The 20,769-nt window shown below is 39.8% G+C and overlaps 2 protein-coding genes across 7 annotated transcripts in view; one reads left to right on the top strand and one right to left on the bottom strand.

Moving 5' to 3' along the window:
- Positions 1–1,392, bottom strand: part of LOC111651235 (coiled-coil domain-containing protein 148) — a 28,268-nt gene extending 26,876 nt beyond the window's left edge. Inside the window, exon 1 of the mRNA XM_023401205.2 lies at positions 1,266–1,392. The gene's annotated coding sequence lies outside the window, so the exon portion shown is untranslated. The remainder of the gene's footprint in view (positions 1–1,265) is intronic.
- Positions 701–20,769, top strand: part of pkp4 (plakophilin 4) — a 77,315-nt gene continuing 57,246 nt past the window's right edge. For 2 of the 6 annotated variants that reach the window (XM_023401203.2, XM_023401202.2), the window contains exons 1-2: positions 13,817–13,847; positions 16,192–16,325. In XM_023401203.2, coding sequence (XP_023256971.1) covers positions 13,832–13,847; positions 16,192–16,325 — 150 coding nt within the window. In that variant the 5' untranslated portion in view covers positions 13,817–13,831. Of the gene's footprint in view, positions 877–10,139; positions 10,263–13,816; positions 13,848–16,191; positions 16,326–17,958; positions 18,112–20,769 lie in introns of those variants that run through there. The other 4 variants (XM_087172633.1, XM_087172634.1, XM_087172636.1 and 1 more) reach the window with 4 other exon arrangements.

Genomic DNA, 20,769 nt, shown 5'->3' with positions numbered 1-20,769 from the left:
CTTGCCTTGCAATTTTTTCCAAGGCAGCGAGTTTGGAGCTGAACCTATTCAATTAATGGCTTACTTAATCAATAACAATTTTAATAATGCATTAATTGTTTCAGTCACTTCTTGGCAGAAATGTCCCAAACTCATTGCTTTCAATTTCTCAAGTGTAAGTAAACATTTGCCAACTTGGCCCCCACGAAATGGTGATATACTCGATTGACTGAGAAAATGCTCGACTGATAATCGAAAATAACGGTTGCAGCCCTAATATAACATAAGTTCACCGGTAAGACTGTGGAAGAACTTATACACAAACTTACAAAAGAACAGCGGAGCTGTTGTTTTATTATCTTGTCAGTTAGCTAGGTCTACACTCCTGAAGTCACACAAATGAGATACAAGACAAACAAGTTTTACAGAACCTCATAAATAACAAAATGCAACACACGTGACTAGTATTTAGTCCCTGCTATGTGATTAAAATGAACATTTACACACTAAAGCCTAGCTTACCTTGTGCTATCCTTCTCTGTACAGTGTATGGGTTGACAAAATTTGTAACCAAGGAAACTATCATCTCTTCTCTTATTGGTTAATTCAACGATGCGAACCTCCTCTTGAACACCCCCGCTCCCATTGCAACCAATCAGGAGTGCGCACTCCTTTCCCACATTCCCACTGACGTCATGCACGCTTGCATAGCCTAGGACTGTGCTGGTGGAAGCAGGGAGCAGCGGAGGGGTCGTCTTCGTCTTCTTCTCGGCTATGGAGGCGAGTTTCACTCTTCCACATGCATGGGACTAAACGACGGGAGTTTACCGATGAAGTTCCATGTTCCAATGTACATCCGAGCCGCAGCTCAGCCAGCTCAACAACAGTCCTCTTAAGGTATTTAACTGCTTTTTTCCGCTCCTTCACTAACTGCAGGGTAATTGGAGGAGAACCTAAGGGAAAATGAACTCGTCTGTGCGCAAGGCAGGAGAGTATGCACTGCTGCTTGAACTCAGAAAGTCTTCAATTCACATCGAAAAGAAAGTGGTAGCTTTTGTACGTGTGTGGCACAAGAGAAGCTTCTTTAGGCTTCTTCTCGGTGGGGGAGAATATAATACTACGCTAATCTTGTTCTTGTGACCGATTCATCGTCAACAACGCACACCTTTGAGGGACCTTCACGCTCTGTCTTCCACGTAACGCCTATGAAAACTTAGCCGGCCAACGAACTGAAAGTGTTTTGGTGTTAGTTTTCCAGTATTAAAAAATAAACCTCCCAAACTCACCTTGCTCTCATGTTGCCCTTGAAAGCGTTTAGCTCAGTGGTGAAGGAAAAAGCAGGTGAGCTTAGAGTGTGGGAATCTCTGGAATGCGAGGTCGCCGAGGGGAGGAGACCCAGACACTCTTCGCCCGTAAGATAAACTTACCTTTACCTCGCGTTTACTCGCTACACTCAAAGTACGCCATATTTAATGACCCTAATCTGCATTTTAAGCAGATGCGTCCCTTTTAACCTGAACCGTGACGTTCATTGCTTTGTATTGTGCATGAACAACCAACCTTTTTAGGACAAGATGGACTCACCTTTATTCCCTGAGAGGCTGTCAAAGAAATAGTCAAATTATCTGCCCTAATGCATTAAAGTGCAGCATTCATTTAGTCTGGTTGATTAGGTAGCTAGTGTTTATTAAATTAGACAAGGCATATGTCCATTATCATGTCCCACTTTGGTTTTAAAAGTGGGTGTGATTTGATGTGCACTATAGTAAATGTACGTCTCATACAACATAAAACCCTTTGCTCAGTCTTCAGCTCATATTTCTTATAATCCATTGCTTGTCCGTATGAACTGTCACTAAAATCCTAGTGTGAGAAATGCAATTGCAAGGAAAATAATTTTACATTTAACTTAAATCCCTCTGTGTCATGTTTAAGTCTCTCTAAAACCAAGGCAAGGAAAAAGCTTGAAGAAGCAGTTATTAATTTTGTTATGATGGATATGCACCAAAGGTCAAGATTCATGCTCATGTTATCACATGAAATATGCTGGAAGCAGTGCTTCAAGTCTTTCCTGTTGCCATGCAGACGTGGAAAGGTTATCTGCCTACATCACTGATGTGACCATATTGCAGGTTAATTTTATTTCAGCCACTTAACAGTGGGAGTGCATATGGCAAACAAGATCATATGTGAACTCTGTCTCACACTCACTCAATCTGACACACACACATGCACACACACCCAAGAGGAATCTCTAGGTTTCTCCCCTCGTGATTCACATTAGTGCACAAGACACACACAGTCACACAGCTGACAACCATTGAGGGTGGTTTACTGTGGAATTGCAACAACAGCGGGATGTTGTTTTGAAGAGTCAAACTCAACCTCTGTTTGTGTGTGTGTGTTTTTGGTAGTTACTGCTTGTACTTTAGCAGTGACACTGTTTGGGACAAGGAAAGAGGTTTTAGCAGGTCAGACATGCTGCCAACCTGTTGTCAGTTTCATTTGTCCTACTCCTTGTTGTGTATCACTCTGGTTGTACAAGATAGTGATGCATGTTTTTGAAACTTTCCTTATAGATTATGCGGGGGCTAGTAGATGTTAAAAAAAGGTATTGTTTGCACGAAAAACGATTTCTGCCACAGTAGACAAAAACACAACTATGCTTGCAAAATACCTTTAGTGTGATCGTTTGACCCAGTCGTCATGCTGAGTTCTTTTTAATGGGAAATGACAATAGTTGAATAGTTTAGCGCTCTTTGGCGGGCCTCGCTTCCTTGAATTTTTTTCACTCCTTAATTCTGGCCCAACATCAAGGCTTAAAGCCTCACCCTTATGTTACATGTCAGATTTACTTTTTTCTGCTATGATCAAAAAGTATTCCCACTTTTTAAGAATTTTCAGTCTCCATCTGACAGCGTGGTTGTTTAGTTAATTGTCTTATGTCTGTGCAAGTATGTTTGTATTTAAGTGAAGTGCTGACATATCAGCTTCTTCCCTCAGCCAGTCAAGATAATTTTTTTTAGTGTAGCATCCCATGTGGACAGTTCAGTCAATCAAGTACTCTTAAAAGTTGAGCTTTTACTGAATGGCAGTCAGCTTTTTGTGTTTTATGTATTCCATGTATTCTGTGACCAACCCTTAAGTCTATCTTGTATGATATTACTGCATTTATAACACAAATGTTGAATTTGAAGGCATAGATACATATGTACTGTTCACTCTCAAAAGCATAATTTACTGTGTAATAATAATAATAATTTGAGAGTACACATAGTGATGCAGATTCAAAAGTGTGAGAGAGAGTTTTTTTTGTCTGGAAGTTCTCTTTGCTACTGTGTTGTGGCTCCAGTGGGGGATGGTAATAATAGTTCATAGTAGCAATCAACTGAAAAAAAGGTTTTATGCATCCTTTGGTGTGGAAATTCTTTTTTTTTTCATCATATCCACCTCACATAGCTTCTTTCCATTCGACATTTGCATGGTGTGGTCTAAAGACAGTTGGTATTACTCTCCTGGCCCTCTTGAGAACAAGCCATGTAAAAGGGTAGGGAATTTCCATTGTGAACTTTATATCTATCTTTGTTATATCAATTTTAAGAGTTCTAAATAAAACAATGAGCATAAATTATTAAAAAATATTCATTTTTAATATCTAAAACTATATTGTCAAGATTCAAGTAATAATATGCAGGGGGATTTCAATCTTAACTGTTAATTATAAATTTGCAGCATAGCCCACTCCTATGTGAGGAATGCTGTCCTGTCATATGTAAAACAAACAAACAAATTCAATCAAACCAATTAAAGAACCATAATTCATGTATAGAGGGTATTCAGCCTTGCAGTGGCTTGTGTGAATAAGCCTTGACATGTGCGGCTGCTGGCTGATTGTTGATCTAACTGGATATGTAGATAGATTCCTGAAAGAGCCTCAGATTTCATGCTTTGGTTGGATCCCGGACAGCTAAAGATAATACAGAACACAAAGCATGTCAGCGCTTTCAGAGATTAGGTGCACAATAGATTTTTGTCCAGTAAAATAGCCCTCCATGGACCTGACATGCTGAGTCTGAAAGACAGACACTCATCCGTGTCTGCTATGTGGACAGCAGCTTTGGAGGGACAGAGTTTTTCCACTGTCTTTTGCTCCACATTCAGCCTTACTGCTGAAGTCTTCCTGCAACTTCATTGCTAAATCCATCCCATGAATCTAAACCTATCAGCTTCAGAATGACCTCAACAGGGCACATAATACCTTGTTGAATATTTCAAAGTGCTACTCACATTATCACCCCAGGCGAAAGCTCTCTCTTTGCTGATGGTAAAAGGAGGAGTGGTACAGGAGTCCATCCCAGTGGAGTACATGGCATAATGAATAAACACCCAAACATGTCATGAACTACAATGATGCTTGATGCTGAATGGGAAATTTTTGAACCAGATGCCATACTTGTAGACAACTCAACAATCTCTATACACAAGGCTTTTGATTGATTCTTTAGTTGGTGAAATGTCAGAATGGTTTAATTGAAATTGAATTTTTGGTCTGACCAACTGTCTTCACACTCAAAGATGTACATTTACAATTCAGAGAACCAGCCACTCTCCCAGTAGCCAAAGTGTAGCCACCAAATGTTTGGCATGTTCAGCTTGATAAATGATTCAGAGAATTGGCTCTCTTTCAATCAGATTAATCTGATTTAATTTTCAGTCAATTGACTAATTTCTTAATTGACTTATTGTTTCAGCACATGAGCTAAACGTCAAACTAAAGCTGTGTGCTTCTTGGTTGCGGCTTTTTAAAAGCTCATATCGCTTGTTTGGGGGATTAGGTTTCACCCCAAAGTGGAGAGCGGACGGTGGCTGAATTTAGTCAGAAGGTGAAGGCATCTCCCCAATGTCAGGTTACATTCTAGTGACCATGACAGTTATGCTGCTTCCCAGACTACAACTGGAAACTGAAATGATCTGTGGGATTTGTCTGCCTCACCTGTTTCCATAAAAGTCTGCAAAGAGGCAAAAAATTCACTTCTTAAATGTCAAGGCATTTAAAAGATTGCAACAAAGTAAAATTACCTCTGAAAAGGGGAGTTGTTGACATTGGAAATGAACAAATACAGTTCAAGAACATGGCATTTGAAATGGCATTTTATAGATCCTATGCTATGCAATTGGTTGTGGAATTGTGAGGCAGATGTGGGCTGTGATATCAAAGCTTATACTGTATTTTTTCTTGCTCTGTTAGAGTAACTTGATATTGTGACAACATCAAAGCTGACAAACCTGTAGCCTTGAGGCAATGGTGCTCAGATTCATATAATTTGTATGAATGAAACACTGGTCTTGGAGGTTTTCTTCTTTCTGTGGCAGAAAACTTACTCCAAGAAGCAAAAAAATAACCCACAATTGTTGGCAGTTTTTCTATAAGGCCTAAAGTGTGACTATAACTGTTATGCTACCAGTTTACAAACTCATCCAACCTGTTAAAGAGCTTGGTCTTGTCAGAGGGAGAACTGTTTTTCATGGCATCTGAAGTGCACTCTCCCCTGCATGCATCAGTAACCCAGAACAATGCCAAGTCCTCTTATTTTTGGATGGACATTCATTCCCAGGTGCTCACACATCATTTTAAAGTTTCCTGCTGTAGTTCAGATAAATCCAGAAAAGATGAAAGAAACATTACTCACACACAGTTTTGTGGCTATCAGGATAGGAAATTGCATATTGATATGTCTTACATTAGATATATAAAAGAATTTTTGCAGAAGTATCTCTGTGATATGATGAACATGATGGCACTCACACTTCTGGGTCTGTAGCACCCTAAGGATATAAATCGTAGAAAATGCCTCAAATAAAACTATACGTACCTCTGCAGAGCTGCGAAGTCATACACCTCCTCCGTGAATCATTACAGAGTACAACTAAGGGGGAATTTATTTTACTAACTCATGGGGTGTGATTTATTTTTTCAATTAAATCCCCTTTGATAGATTACCCATATGGTGCCATCTAACAGAAATCCTACCTTCCACTCACTATGCAGTGACATTGCAGTCAGAGATATTCGCCTTTTTGTCAGTCTGCGTCCCAGGAATTTCTGATGAACTGTGCCAATATATTAAAATCCTGCATATCAAATACAGTAGACAGCATACTCACCTGAACTAAATCCTTGTTTTAAAAGGCCAGCTGGTGCTGGTTGGCTGACCTGACATTTTCTTAAGTAACTAAATTCCATCCGTCTTTCTGCATCATGGTTCGATGCGTGTCAGTGTCCTGATGGTTAAGAAACAGATTTTACCCATTTCATTTATTCCAGTTTTACTCTCTGAGGGTTTTCTCTGAGTTTTGTTTTCCTTTCATATCAGCCTTGATCCAAATGATTTTGATCTCACTTTATTGTTATAGTCCTCGGCAATAGACCAGTTTTGGTTAACTTTACTCAAGCACTCTGTTAAATGGAGCTGGCACTGAAATTTGCAACCCATTTCTTTATTGAGATAAGTATCTTATTTCTGTCATCAGTGACTCGAACTTTGACAACTTTAATAATAGGCACGTCAGTTGTAAGATTCACCTCAACCATAGCTGTATTAAAGAGAACGTAAAACCATGTTGATGGTGTCCCATTCATTCCTGTAAACGTTGCTCACTGAGCACATACACCTCAAAGATGTCACAGGCTTCCTCACTTTTCCTTGTTTTTGGGCTCACAGAGCATGCGCACTACAGTCCTCCATTCGAGCTGCGAAGAGCATGTGTGTCCAAGACTTCTGCTGGCTGACCCGAATGACTTCGTGTTGGCTCCCCGCACAAATGAGTGGGATAAAATAACTTAATTGTGCAGCTATTCTAAACGTTCCAAATGTTATTGGACCAAATGGATTACAAAAATGTATTCTCCATTTTACATTTGGCTCCTTTTCCAAGGATTGTTTATGTGAAAAATGCTTTTTGGGTCAGTGTGCGTCACAGAAAGAACTTGAAAACACCAACATTGCTTCACAGTCTGGCTCTTTCCCTCGGGGCTTGAGTTCAATAGTAACATGTTAGCTTTTGATTGTCCACGGTAAAGAATGGTTCCCAATACCAATAAAAGGTCTTTATTTTTGCTCTCATTGCCTCATTTGCAGAGTTATTCACAGTAACTTGCATGAAACATGTGAATCATCTCACATTTTTACTGCCCACCACAGGGTAGTTGCAAAATAATCAATATTCAGAACATTTCTGTTCACTCTTTATTTATTTACTTTACTGACTTTATTTTGACTTCATTGTTGATTTCCAGGAGAAAACAAACGTTAAAGTCAAGTTAATGTAAGGCAGAGCTCAGCTAATGCTTGGCCACTCGCTGAAGGGACTGTCTTAGGTGTACAGATATAGATTAGGTTTTCTCTCAGGACTTTTAGGGATCATTTTCCAACCTGCAGGCCAAAGCTAGAGGAGGCTTTTTGGAGTGCAATTTTATTTCAGTCAGCTCAGGTGCTTGAAAATATGTTATTAGCATTGGGGTATTTCTATTGTAAATAGTCAAATAAGCTAAACTGTCAATCTTGTCAACATCAAGACAAAAATTGTGGTTAAGTAATGTGACTTTCAAGGAGCCACCTACTTTAGAGAAGTTACTAAAAGCAGGGATTTTTGTCAAAAAATGCACCCTTACCATTACACTGTTAGCAATACACCAGGACAAATAGCCCTAACACTAAGGCCAGAAGGCCTTGAAGTTGTGGTCGGAAGCAGTACCATAATTTCTTAATGTCTTGACTTGTGTCAGTCAGGACTTTTCTTCATATTGATCACTGTTTTTGTCAAACTGTTTTTGGTGCAGTTATCAGTAGCCGCACTCAAATTTGAATGGTTAGCATCACGTTGCTCCATGACCCCTGTCTCTCCACTCTGAAGCACAGAACACCGAGTAGGCAGTGCTAATGCAAATCAGCCATCAGGATTGCACATGTCTAGGCCTCTGCATATCCATCTCCTTCTTTAAGCTGGTTCCATACAACAAAAGTTCCTGTGTTTTGTTTTTCAAAGTTCACCAGAGTTCAGAAGTCAGTGTCACTGCACAGAAGAATTTAATCTTTCAATCTCAATATTTATTCTTATTTTCTTGATTAGCTTGTTCATAGCTTGAAACCAGAAGACCAGCATGTATTTGTACAGCTCTAGAGCTGGACCTGGTTAATCATAATGAAATGAAGAGTAGCTTTTTGTCAATAAACTGAATATTTTTTCATCTTAAGGCAGAAAAGCTATTATGAATCCCAGATAATAGCAATGGTCAATGATGCACTTTCCAACCCATTCAAATTATTCTTAATTGAACTAAAGATGTAAACCATGTGGAATAAAACTGTAAATTGCCTAGATTGTCATTCCTAGAGTTCATCTCAGTTCACCATCAATAGTAAATCGTAGTGGATACGATAGGCAATCTGTTATCAGTAACGTTTTTTATACATGGTTGCACTCTTACAAACAAAACTGCTACAAAGATTGCTGATTATCCTTTTCAGTCAGACTGCAGGTGTTTGGTTTTGGTTAACATGAAATGTTGGGACAAGCAGCGTGCTGACAGGAATGTCAGTAGGACAGAGCATTTGGTGTTGTGATAACAGCAATATGTGTGCTGTTCTTTTATATTGTGTTGTCATGTTAAGATGTTTGTGATTTCAACTAACTTTTGCCATTATGGAAATAAAAAATATTTTAACATCAACCTATTTTTTGTAACTGGATCACTATTTTCGGGGTGAAAAGATATAGTTCCCTCACAAAACAAAAACATATGTAGACGTGGACAAAACTGTGATATTAATGATCTTGACACATGCAATGTGTCAGAGCAAGGTGTATGTATGACAGTAGACGTAAAAGCCATCCTCCTTTATCTCCCAATTCATCACAACAGATCTTCAAAATGATCGTTTTTATTAAGAAGCAGTCAGCTAAATTAGACTTTTACAATTCATAGCTATGTGATTGATTATTTTTCTGTGGGTAGTTCATCTCTGGCTGTAATCGGTCTCAATAAAAAGTGCTGAGTGAGCCCAGTTATTCACCTCTGAGACACCTTGCATTGTGGGGATCCAGGACACTGCCAATAGCATTGCACTTGTTATGCTAATTTTCCTTCTCAATTTTTGTCATTCGGATGAGCATGGTATTTCTGTCAGGCCTCTCTCCCAGAATCCTGCATGATATAAAATTTAAACACAATCATTTGATAACCATATGATATGCTCAGCAGTGGGAAAATGATTGACACAGCAAATGGAGCGTGGAGTGTTGATAAAACTTGCAGAATTGATTAAACACATTTTTAACTGAACTGTTAAATGAGGTTAGATAATGAACATACCAAGCCATGATCAAATCCTTTTCATTCAACATTGACAATTAGCTTAGTGCATGAAATCTTTTACATTTGTCTTGTGTCTTATCTGTCGTACAAGGAATGAATTTTTGTATTGACTTCACATGAGATATACGCAGCATTATGCTATAATTCCTTCTTGGGAGTCATTGCTGCTGTAGTAGTTGTGTTTGCATTGTAACTGTATGCAAAAAGGCATTAGGGTGTTAAATGTATTCGTCTAACAATGTGTGACAGGATGAAGCACGTCTGTCTAGCACAAACCCAGATTCTACTTAAGGGATTTACATCCAATCAGAATAATTTATGTCCCGTTCTGTCACAACATATTACCAGTGATGACATGTTGGAAACAGCTGATGAACCTGCAGTTGAGCATCTCTGCTCCCCATTAGATGAGGTATTGTTGTGAGGAAATGATTTTGAGGGTGAATGATCACTGTGGGAAGTTGTTCCTGGAAGGTTAGTCTTGTGTTTTTACTGCTGCGCAGTGCAAACATGGATTATTTGGACTGCAGTCATCTTCCCCGTGCCCTCTTTGAGTAAACATATCTAGCCAGATAAAGTGCAGCCCAGAGAGTTTGGATGTGGTGTGTGGCATTAGTCTGTGCAGGTTTGTGTGTTGTGTAGATGGTTAAATGACTGTATTTCCTGCCTTTACTCGGAGACAAGCCCTGCCCTGTGGATACACATGCTCAGATAGGCCTCAGGTTATTGCAACATGTGTCAGGGTGAGGTTGACGGTATGATGTAGGCATGGGTGCAGCTTCTGATTGATTTCTATTCATGCCCACTTTGTTGAGAAGGTGGATGAGTATGAAGTTGGACTATTGTCTTCACTCCATTTAGCCTCATATTTTTCACCTTGTTTTATTCAATAGCAACCAGAGGACAGGTATGTGTCTGTTTAAAGGAGGTTACATCATTCTCTGCTTATTCTGTGTAATGATTGATAGAGTTATTGTGTGTGCATGTGAGACTGTTTTTTCGTCGGAAATGAGACATTCCTTTGCTTTTGGGTGTGTTAATATGAGCAAAGCATTTTCAGCTGTTGAGAAAGTCAAACATCGAGGGATCTAATAATAACATTTTGTGTTTCTGCTGGCAAATCCATCATGTGGGACACTTGCCGAGAATTTGTCATCCTCCTTAAAAGAATTTTCCACATGTGGCATCTAGGAAGAAGGCACTGTATGTTGATACTTAGAGAAGTATACCGCCTGAGGTTAAGGTTAATCGGTGACATGCAGTATCTATAGGACGAGTTGTATATTAGTATTACCCACATTCTGAAACCAGCTCAGAGCCATTACTTTGGTCAGGGCCTTAGTCAGCAATTCCTAACCACATGTTTATCCCAACAGTGTGTGCAGTAGGGGATTTCAGAAATGGTTTAAGAATTCAGCAACTTGCTATGGAACATAATGTGGCTGTTGTGAATGGTTTTCTGAGCTGATGCAAAAAGGTTTTTGTATGTCGCTCTATTTATTGAGGCTGAAATATATTATTGTTCTTCCTGGCGAATTATACTGGACCATGTTAGTTTTATTCAGGGAAGTCAATACAGTGTTAGAAAGAAGCAATTAAGCATTTTGAGTCTTTGGGTATGTGGTAGCTGCTGAGAGATTAGTAATGGGACTGTATGTCTCCCTACAGAGATTTTACATGCTGCATAACGCTGCTAGTTTACTCTAGATATGTTATAAGCCATCATGTGCCACAGGGGCCTGAGCGTATGTGGGTTTTCATCTGATCAGCCCCTCGTGCTCAGATTAAAGGTGGTTACCCTCTTTTAGGAAGCCACGGGGAATCCATCGCAGGTTTTAGGCACTTGTGAAAAAATGTTGTAAATTAAGGATGCTTTCAAGAATAATGTCATGAATAGTTTTTATTTATCAGTTAACTTCATATAAAGAGCAGCAAAAAAAAAATCAAATCAACATTTAGTGTGGCCACCCTTTGCCTTTAACACAGCACTAACTCCCCTAGGTACCTGTGCACAGTTTTTCATGGTTCTATGGATGCCTAACCATCAGTTGCAGGGCTCCTTGTTCTTCTTGTCTCTGAAGATAGTTCTTTATGTCTCTGGCTGCATGTTTGGGGTTGCAGAATGAACCGGGAACAATGAGATTCCTCCCAGATGGTCTTGCGTGATTGCCTATATATCAAGTGCATACTTTGATGACTTCATGTTTGTTTCGGACATCCTGAGGGTGGATGAGCTGGAGAGACAGAGGTTTAATGGGATGTTAAGCTCTATACACTGTAAAATTTTTATTAGATTACTACACATAACGTAGCTCTTACGAGTAGATATTTTGTAATTTCACTCCATGAATTGCCAAGTTTGATTCCATATATAGGATTCAAATTGAGTTTTAAGAAGATGGCAATTAACTACAACCTATCACTGTTTTTCTCTCCAAAAAAAGGAGCTGCAGATAAGAGAGGTGTAGCACTGTTGTAGATTTACCTTAGGTAGCTCTCAGCTCTCTTTGTGCTGTAGATTTCCCAACCCTTTTCAGCTCACCAAGTCAGTGCAATCAGCGTTTAAACTGCTGCTTCTCCCAGACTCCTCTCCACTGAAATTCAGGCTGATATATAATTATTTCACAGCTCATCTCAATTTGTCTGTGTTGAATTACTGTGACCTGGTGTCACTCAGCCTCCTGAAGACAAACCTTCCTTCCGCTGACTGACAGACAATGGGTCTTTTGACTTACAGGAACACGGCATTCAGGTGATGACAGTTTATCTCCTCTTGAAGTAAAAGTGAGAAATGAAAAGAATATGTAAGTCAGCGCATTTACGTGCACTTAAGTCATGTGTTTCCTGTGGGATTTCTGCAGTAACATTTGATGTCATGTAAGTACTAAGGGATTCAGATAACACTGTAACAAAGCTAGTTTTTTGTTGGGGAAACCTGATCTCTCAGCCATGTATGTTTTTAACCAGGTTTCCAACAGGGTTTTTGTAAGAGCACATGAAATACCTGCATGACAAAACACGTAAGACAGGTAGTATCAATGTGACAGCAGTGCAGTGGCATGAAAGGAAAAAATAAAGTGGTCAAATTGAAAGTCAGACAAAAACTGAAACTGAAACAAATAAGTCTAAATGAAGTTACGTTCTGAGTGTTTAACTGCAGGCTATTTTTAAATTCAGATACGTGCCACAATACAGTCAGGAAAACCGCTCTTTAGGCTTCAGAATCACAAATGACTAATTAACTTACATATGTAGTCCCTGTAGTTTTGGCTCAAAATAGGCCGTATAAGCAATGTGCTTACTGACCAGCTGAATGTAAACATAGGTGTTACAATAACCATGTTATTGTGGAGAATGTACAGGTATATTCCTGTTTCCTCCTTTAACCTTATTTCTCTCAATAACCTGGTTTCCTGTGTGTATGTATAACGTAGCCTGTGTGATGGCTCATATTTGATAAGCTACTGTGGTGCTCCTTGGGGAAGGTGACACAAGGCACAGGTGGCTTTCAGATGGATCAGAGAACTTATGAATCCATGTCTGTATGTGAAATTGATGCAAGAAGACAGTGTTTGAATCCGGGACAGTAAATCTGTCTCAACTCTCTTTAGCGTCATTCCCTTTAGAACATACTCTCTCATTCATATTTTACACCTGAACAGATTTGTAAACACTGCTGCACAGTCGATTCCACTTCCTTTTCCTTCCTTGCATCATAGGCCACGTTTAGTTTGGGAAACAGAGAGTCATGGAAAGAGGGGTTGTGTAAGAAGATCCAAGGAGTGGCCGCAGTCTGAGGTCAGTAGATCAGACCACTTGATCCAACGAGTCAGGGTGGGGTCAGACTAAGACTTTTCTTGGCAACCTGGATTATAATACTTTAAAGAGGAGATTTACTAGAATCTTCGACTAGAATTAGTGTCTTGTAAAAGATGTTTATTATTCCATGTTGAAACTTTTCACTGAAAGAAATTGTTTGAACACTCAGATTTTTTTTTTTGACATGTAACACTCTAAGATCTTGTTGTATACAGTGTGTTTGTCTTCTGCTTAGTCAAGGAAAATAACCATAACGGTCATAATTACACACTGGTTTGCCTCTGTTCAGACCAGAATGAGGTCATCTTTACTCAGTGGGAACTACGCAGTATAGTCCTTAGGCATCAATGTTATGACAGCCTTGAAGGCTGCACAGTTTGGGCCCACCTCCTTAGCTTTTTCACATCCTTCTCAGCCTTGTGTTTGCTCCTCGAACTGTCTAAGGTCTTGACATACCAAAGTTTTTAACTGCCAGAGAGTTCAGTGAGGCTATTTTTCCTTTCTGCATTTGGAGGGAAACACAAAGAGAAATGCTGAAGAACCAGTCAGCCGTGTGCTTATAGGACTGTGGTAGGTTGGCAGCAGAATCTTTGTCTTCACTCCAATCTCAAAGCTGCTGAGAGCAAAGCAGAGTGAAATCATTCTGGACCAGATGTAATGGGGAATTTCAGAGGTAGGCCCAGATACACATCGCGATTTTTCTTTGCTTAATGGTGCCTTCGATAGGGTTTGCTTTCCTCTTTGTATGTTGTTTTTACTGTGGCTCCATTTCCTACAGTGTGCTTAGTGTGCAGTTTCCTACAGGCAAGTTTAGACTGCAAAGAGAGATTCATTTGGACTGATTATATACACAGATTTTGGTTATGGCAAGGAATTTTCTTTTTTGATAGGAGGCTGTATTGTATCAAATGAAATAGTGAAGGGTTACAGAAAGGTCAAGTATGTAGAGGCCCATTTATACCTAATCTAGGGTGATTTAGATGACAATTACCATAACGATGCCTAGCTAACATAACTGCACACCTCTCATTGTCCCTCTTGTGTGAACATCCTGAGGGACACAGCCGAAAGGATTTTATCCAACCCAACCGGGTTGGCAACCTCTGACAGTTTTAGAATTTGTGCTCTGTCAGTCCTGTCTGTGTTGTTCTCATCTGTGTTCGTCAGGGAGGAGGAGTTCTGTCAAATTCACACAGCTTTTCCCATTTCCTGTTTCTGCATTTTGTGGGAATAAACTGCCATATCCCTGATTCAAAAGCTGCAGTGGAGGTGGGAGGGAGTGAGGGCGGTTTATTGCTACACTATGAATGAGTAGGAAAGGAATTTAGGAGACTGACCGGGGAATACATGGAATATCCTGTGTGGACTATCATACTTGGTAGTAGTAAAACCTTATCTGCTGTTTAACACCAGGGCTGGCACATGACTTGGTTCAGCTCAGGTACCTTGAAAGGCTCACTGTGTCTTGATGACAGACTCCCAGAATACCTCAGGGTCACATTTCATCTAAATGTTTGGGGGACCTCCCACATACTTCATGCCTCCCCACCACCACTTACTGCTTCATCCCAGGCCAAAAACCTTTATGTTCTCACTGTAAACAAACTGGCTGTCAGCCTCAGCAAAAGAATTCAGTACTCTTATGAGATGCATTTACATGACAGTATATGACCCTTTAACTCATTAAAATGATTTTAAATGTCTGTCAGTGCTAACTCAGTGAAGCTACTGTATATCAGGTCTTCAAGTCAACCTCTGGATGCAAGAATGGATGACGGATACTATACTAGAGACTTTCATGGAGGAAATAATAAGTTATAATGCTAGTGACAGGGCTATTTTGTAAATTATTATATGATTATTTCATCGTGGTTTACGCAGCAATTTTCCACCATGTGAAGACGTTGTCCCATTACAACATGCATCATCTTGGCTGAATTTTGTCTGGTTTAGTAGAGTAAATCATGTAGGTCAAAATATATGTGTAGAAACCCGGGGGTGAAATGTGTCTTTATATCCGTGTCTTGAAGATGACAGCAGCAGTGGATCTCTAAGGCTGTAAATGTCATAGTAAAATCCCTGTTTCCCTGAAGTCACATAGCTCCTGTGTTATTGGACGCCTTGCTCTTGTCTACTGCTGCAGCCCTGAGCTGTGAGGAAGCTATTGCAGCCTTTAGCTGCACTGTCTGGCTCAACAGGCTCCTTCTAGTAAATATGGATCCACCTTGAGCAGCGTTCCCCTGACACTCTCCCTGTCAACAGATATAATGAGACCATAACTATTCGTTCTATTTTCTCATTTCAATCCCGGACAAGAGGCCAGAGAGAGCGAAGGATACAGGAACACCTTAACTCTTCTGTCGGGCTGCTGACTTGTTTTTTGTTTCCTTTTTTCAAAGGCCTGCTCTCACTCATTTCCTGCAACCTCTGCACTGTATCTAATACACAAACATATATAGTTTTCACCTGCACGCACGTATGCTTGCTATTTTAGGGCAGCCTTTGCATAGTGTCGATTTGAATTGTTTTGTGGTTTTACTACAATCATTGGCTATTGTTATGTTTGTGTTATATTTTTTTTACATCACCGCATTAAAATCACAAATCATTTTTTAACTTGTGTGTTTTTTCAAAGCCATATGGCATTGATTTGCACTGTCACAGACATGAAACATTGACTATCTTTTTCTCTTTGGGCCATATGGCATGTGTGGGTGTGTGTTTGTGTATTGCTGGTGGTGGCGTGTGACCATTGATAGTCACTTCTCAGCATTATTCGCCCCTGTGTATTGAGGAGGGATTGACTAAGTGTGCATTTACGAGTGGAGTGTGTTTGCACATACATGCACACAGTCTGGTATGTGTGTACAAGATTGTTTTGTTTTGTTTTTTGCTTTGTTTTGTTTTGTTTTTTTTCCAAGCGAGTGCCTGTGGTGACCACATTATGCTGTGTGTGTGTGTGTGTGTGTGTGTGTATGTATGTGTGTGTATGTGTGCCCGCGCGCGCATCCATGTAGGAGGAATGCCAGCTCCTGAGCAGAGCCCAGGCACGGAGGAGGGGCTTCTGCTGACCATCCGCGACAGTTCAACTGGCCACAACATGGAGGCTGACAACACCGCCAACAACATCCTGGCCTCTGTGAAAGAACAGGTAGAGTGTTTTCTTGCATTCATACTGTGCTAAGAGTGAAATGATTCATGTTGCATGTCACATATGGCACTGTTTTTGTGTTTATGTACCATCTGCAGTGGGGTCTAAAAGTCTGAGATCATGTTCAGACAGTGATATATATATATATATATATAAATATATATATATAAATAAAACTTAAACTTAAAATTATCTGGTGACAGTACATTGCACATTATACTATGTATGTGGAAATTTTTCTTTTGTGTCACATTTGTGTCATGCATCCTTTTCTCATTGCAATCATATTACTGTGGCCCAGAGCATAGGCGGCAGCAGGGGCGCCCTTATCTGGCTTAACCCACAAATGTTTTCAGCAAAGACGCGTATCTTAACTCACATCACATGATCAATGCAGAAGTTGCAATGCCCTATGTGCCACTGGTTGCTGTTCCCGGGGGCAGTTCTTTTGCTCAGCCCCTGTCACTGGAGCAACAGCTGGGAGAGTTTCCAGAGACCATCTTTTATGCCCTGACAGTCAGGCCACCAACATAAAATAAACACAAAACCTTACAGCTATGTTTAGCCAGAACTAAGCTGTAAAAGCTTTGTGTTCACTTAAGTTTGTAACTTGTCCATAGTATTACAGTTGGCAGTGCATTTTATGTGTGCGCACATTGTGTGTCTACATGAACATGTAGACTGATTGTTAAACATAAACATGTCTCAGGAAGCCAGGCAATGTAACAGACACTGCCTTGTTGCTGGTAATGATGATACACAGCATAGTTGCACAGAGCCCAGTGTAGAAAGTTGTTTTTTATCTGCATGTGGGATGGTGATATTTTTGTTGATAGCAGGACAATGGTCAGAGTTTACTTTGTTTACTTTTTTGTCTTGATTAATTGAAGTGGAATTAGCCTGACTAGGCTATTGGTTGTTTATTGCCTGCGGTCATGGCCTGGCTTGCATCAATGTATAACCAGGAAGATCATCTCCTGCAGGGTTTGTGAGCTTGTGGAGGGACATGCCCTCTGACTCACTCCATCTCTGCCCGCCTCTCTGTGATTCATCCACGCTCCCCTCTGGTACACACACACATACACACTCTCCTTTCCTTTCTGGCTTCGTTCCAGTCCTCCCATATTCTTGGGAATCTAGCACAGGGCAAACTGGGCTAAAGAGATTTTGCTCATTATTGATGATGTTAATTTCTCTCTGTGTCACCTCCCATTTTTCTCCCTGAATGACACTTTAAATGAACTACACATTCAAATGAATTAAATGCGTTCTCTAGTATTTTCAATCAAATAGCCTAGATAAATCCCATTTAGGCTTAATTCAGGAAAGTGTGTTTTGTTTACATGAGTGAGGAAGGAAGGAAGGAGGGAGCACCTGTCGATGTCACTTCCTTCCCTTGAGTATTCCTCAGTGGCTTGTCCGGTTAGAGCAGATATCCATGCAGGCGAACAGGAAGAGCGAGCACTCTGCCTGAGCTGTTGCTTTTAGAGTGACTTGCTGAAGACATGCCTCAGAAGGGGATTCCTGCTAAATAGTCAAGACTGTGAAATTATCGTTCTCCTCAGTATTTAACAGAGTTGGAAAGGCAAATAAGAGGGTGAGTGAGTAAAAATCAGAGGAGGTGAGAGAACAGGCTAGTGTGAGTGTGTGGCTGTGCCCTTGCGTAACGTTTTTCCTGTGATTGTTGAGAGGCAGACCTTCGAGGGATCCTGCTGTTGCTGTAAACATGCAATTGCTGTAGCTGTGGCCACAGTTAGGGCTGGGGCTTAGGATGACTGGGTGTTTGGTAAGTGGTTACTCTATGGCTCTCTTATCTTTTTATTTTTTGTATTTTTTTCTCTGTTTCCCTTTGCTGAATTCCCCTCCTTCAGTTTTCTTGTTCACTCCTTGTCTTCCTGCATTTTTCTCTCTCTCTTTCCAAACTTCTGTTGCTGTCACCGCTGCAGTTACAGCTGCACAGGCTTTGCCCAGATGCCCAAACAAGGAGAGATTCACCGGAATATTATGATTGCATGCTCCCTGTGTGTTCATTTGCTTGAACTTATGTCATCTCTTTTTTCCCTCCTGGCTACTAACAAGCCCCAGTCTTTTTGCCATTAATTTGAGGGTTTGGTTTTGTTGTCCTGCAGCCCCTGGTTAATAGACTACTGTCTTTGCTCTCTGCTTCTTTAATGGCACTGATCCACCATCAGAATGACACATCCATAATGGTTTATTAGACCCCATTTAAGTGTTTAAATGTCAGTGTTTCTCGTTGCACATTCCTACTCCACACAATATCTTTCAAACCTCAACCACAAAGCGTAAAACCATACTGTAATTCAGAATAAACTTTACAAATTTCCCCTCTTCAGTATTTATTATCTCATCAAAATTTAATTTAACCGAAGGAGGTGATTCAAGGATTATCTAAGACCTGTATTTTTATCTGTTTCATTTTAAGAGTAATTGAAGCAGTGGGAGGCTGTGGCACTCATCCAGTTTGTCTTTTGTGTTGATTCAGCAATCACAATGCTCTTGTGTTTCTTGTTGGTGTATTTTACTTTTGTTTTATATCATTGCAAAAACCACGAAAAAAAACACATATTCGTGGTATTTATTTTATTTTGAATTCGAAAAAGATGTGCAAGTAGTTCAGATAAGAATCATTTTGAGGTAGAAACAACAGTTTGTGGTTATTTTTTTTTAATTAAATCAAGTAAGTCTGGCATCATAATCACTAGCTCTTTTGCATCTTCTCCCTATACTTCACTTACTTTCTGTTACTGAAAGAATAATCTGGAAGGACCTGATCCTCTTTTCTAAACTCTTCTAGGAAACAACAAGATTGTCATGCATCAAATCTGAGTAAAAATATGATTGAAAATGTTTCTTATTTTTCAACAAACTTAAATCTTATGAGGTGATTGATTTAATGTAATCTGACATGGATGGCAGATACAGCTTCACTACATGTCAGATGCTGCCTCAATATTGACATGACAGCTGAACGTGTATGTAGCTTTTTTCTTCTGTGCTGTAAATCCCAGTTCTTCTCTGTTTCCTTGACTCAAAAAATGGCATGTCAGGGCTAAGGCTGGGTGATAATTCTATATTATTTCTATTAAGCAACATTCCCAATGGAAAAGTATCACAACAATAACGTATTTTTTTTACAGTTTTACAAAATTCTGGATGACAGTACCACCATCACAAAGTGCTCATGCGCTCATAGAATAGTGTAATGTGCATTAAAACGATGTGAAATTGCATGTGAATGTGCATGATTGTTATAAGCAATTAAGTTAATCAGTAAAATCTCTAAACTGTCAAGATGTGATTTACAGAGAACACCAAAAGGTTGTAAGTGACTGATGACAAAGTTGACTGTCCTTAATTAGAATATAATGCTCCAAATGAAATCACAGTCACACTATCACAGGGAGATTATTTTGTCATAACATTTTCAACGTTCTGTAAATTTGCACTCCTCTCCTTCAGTGATAGCAGACTTTGAAAAATGCAGGGTTGACAAAAACAGAGCAAGTAGTAATAAAGCAGTGTTTTTTCCTACATGTAAGCATCTAGTATTACAACCTCCACCGGTGGAAACTAGACACATTGTGGTATTGAAATGAATGGATAAATGTCAGAATCTGCATCAGTATCAGTATTGGTATTGGCTGAATAAAACCCTTGCATATTACAGTAATGGGACGCCAGCAAAACCATTCAGTATTGTCCATCCCTTGTAAATTGCTGTGGACTATCCAGAATATTTTTGCATAATTTGGCCCTTGGTTCCACAAAGAGTTGAAGAACTCCTCAAGTTGGATTTTACTACATCTTAAATTTAGAGTCCTTTTCTCCCTTGTGTCCAAAGTGCCCTACAATGAATGCTGGTAGAGGTTCAATGTAGTGCTCAGTGGTCCTGTTCAGATGTGGCATTAACATGCGTCTTCAGTGGTCCAATCACAAGTGGACAGCTCTAAGTAGATGAGTTCACACCTGGCATTAGAATGAGTCTCCACATGTGTCTGTAGAGACCACTTAAGATCGGTCACCATTTCCAAGTTGCTGCTTTGCACTGCTAAAATCCTGATTTTATAACCACAATCTCATCTGACAAATCATCAAACACATAAATTAAAGACAAAGATTTAGCTGTTTTTGGCTATATACACGTTAAAAATGAACGCTCAGAGTAAAAGTTGGATGCAACAGAATATCTTTCTTATTTTGTGTGTCATGCAGCGTACAGCTTCGGTCTGGATAAGAAACTGCTGCTCGGGGCGTCGAGCAGCGTAGTGGTCTAAGCAGGCGCCCCATGTGTAGAGGCTACAGTCCTCGCTGCAGTTGCATGTCATTCCTCCTCTCTGCCTCCCTGTTTCCTGTCTCTCTCCACTGTACTATCAAATAAAGGCATAAAAAGCCCCAAAAAAATATACTTAAAAAAAAAAAAAAA

Source organism: Seriola lalandi, unplaced genomic scaffold, assembly GCF_002814215.2.
Source record: "Seriola lalandi dorsalis isolate HSWRI2012SDOR001 ecotype SW California unplaced genomic scaffold, Sedor1 jcf7180002053538, whole genome shotgun sequence".
In the NCBI taxonomy this organism is placed as follows: Eukaryota; Metazoa; Chordata; class Actinopteri; order Carangiformes; family Carangidae; genus Seriola; species Seriola lalandi.
Note: the sequence above shows the minus strand (reverse complement) of the source record. Positions and strands in the feature narration are given on the sequence as shown.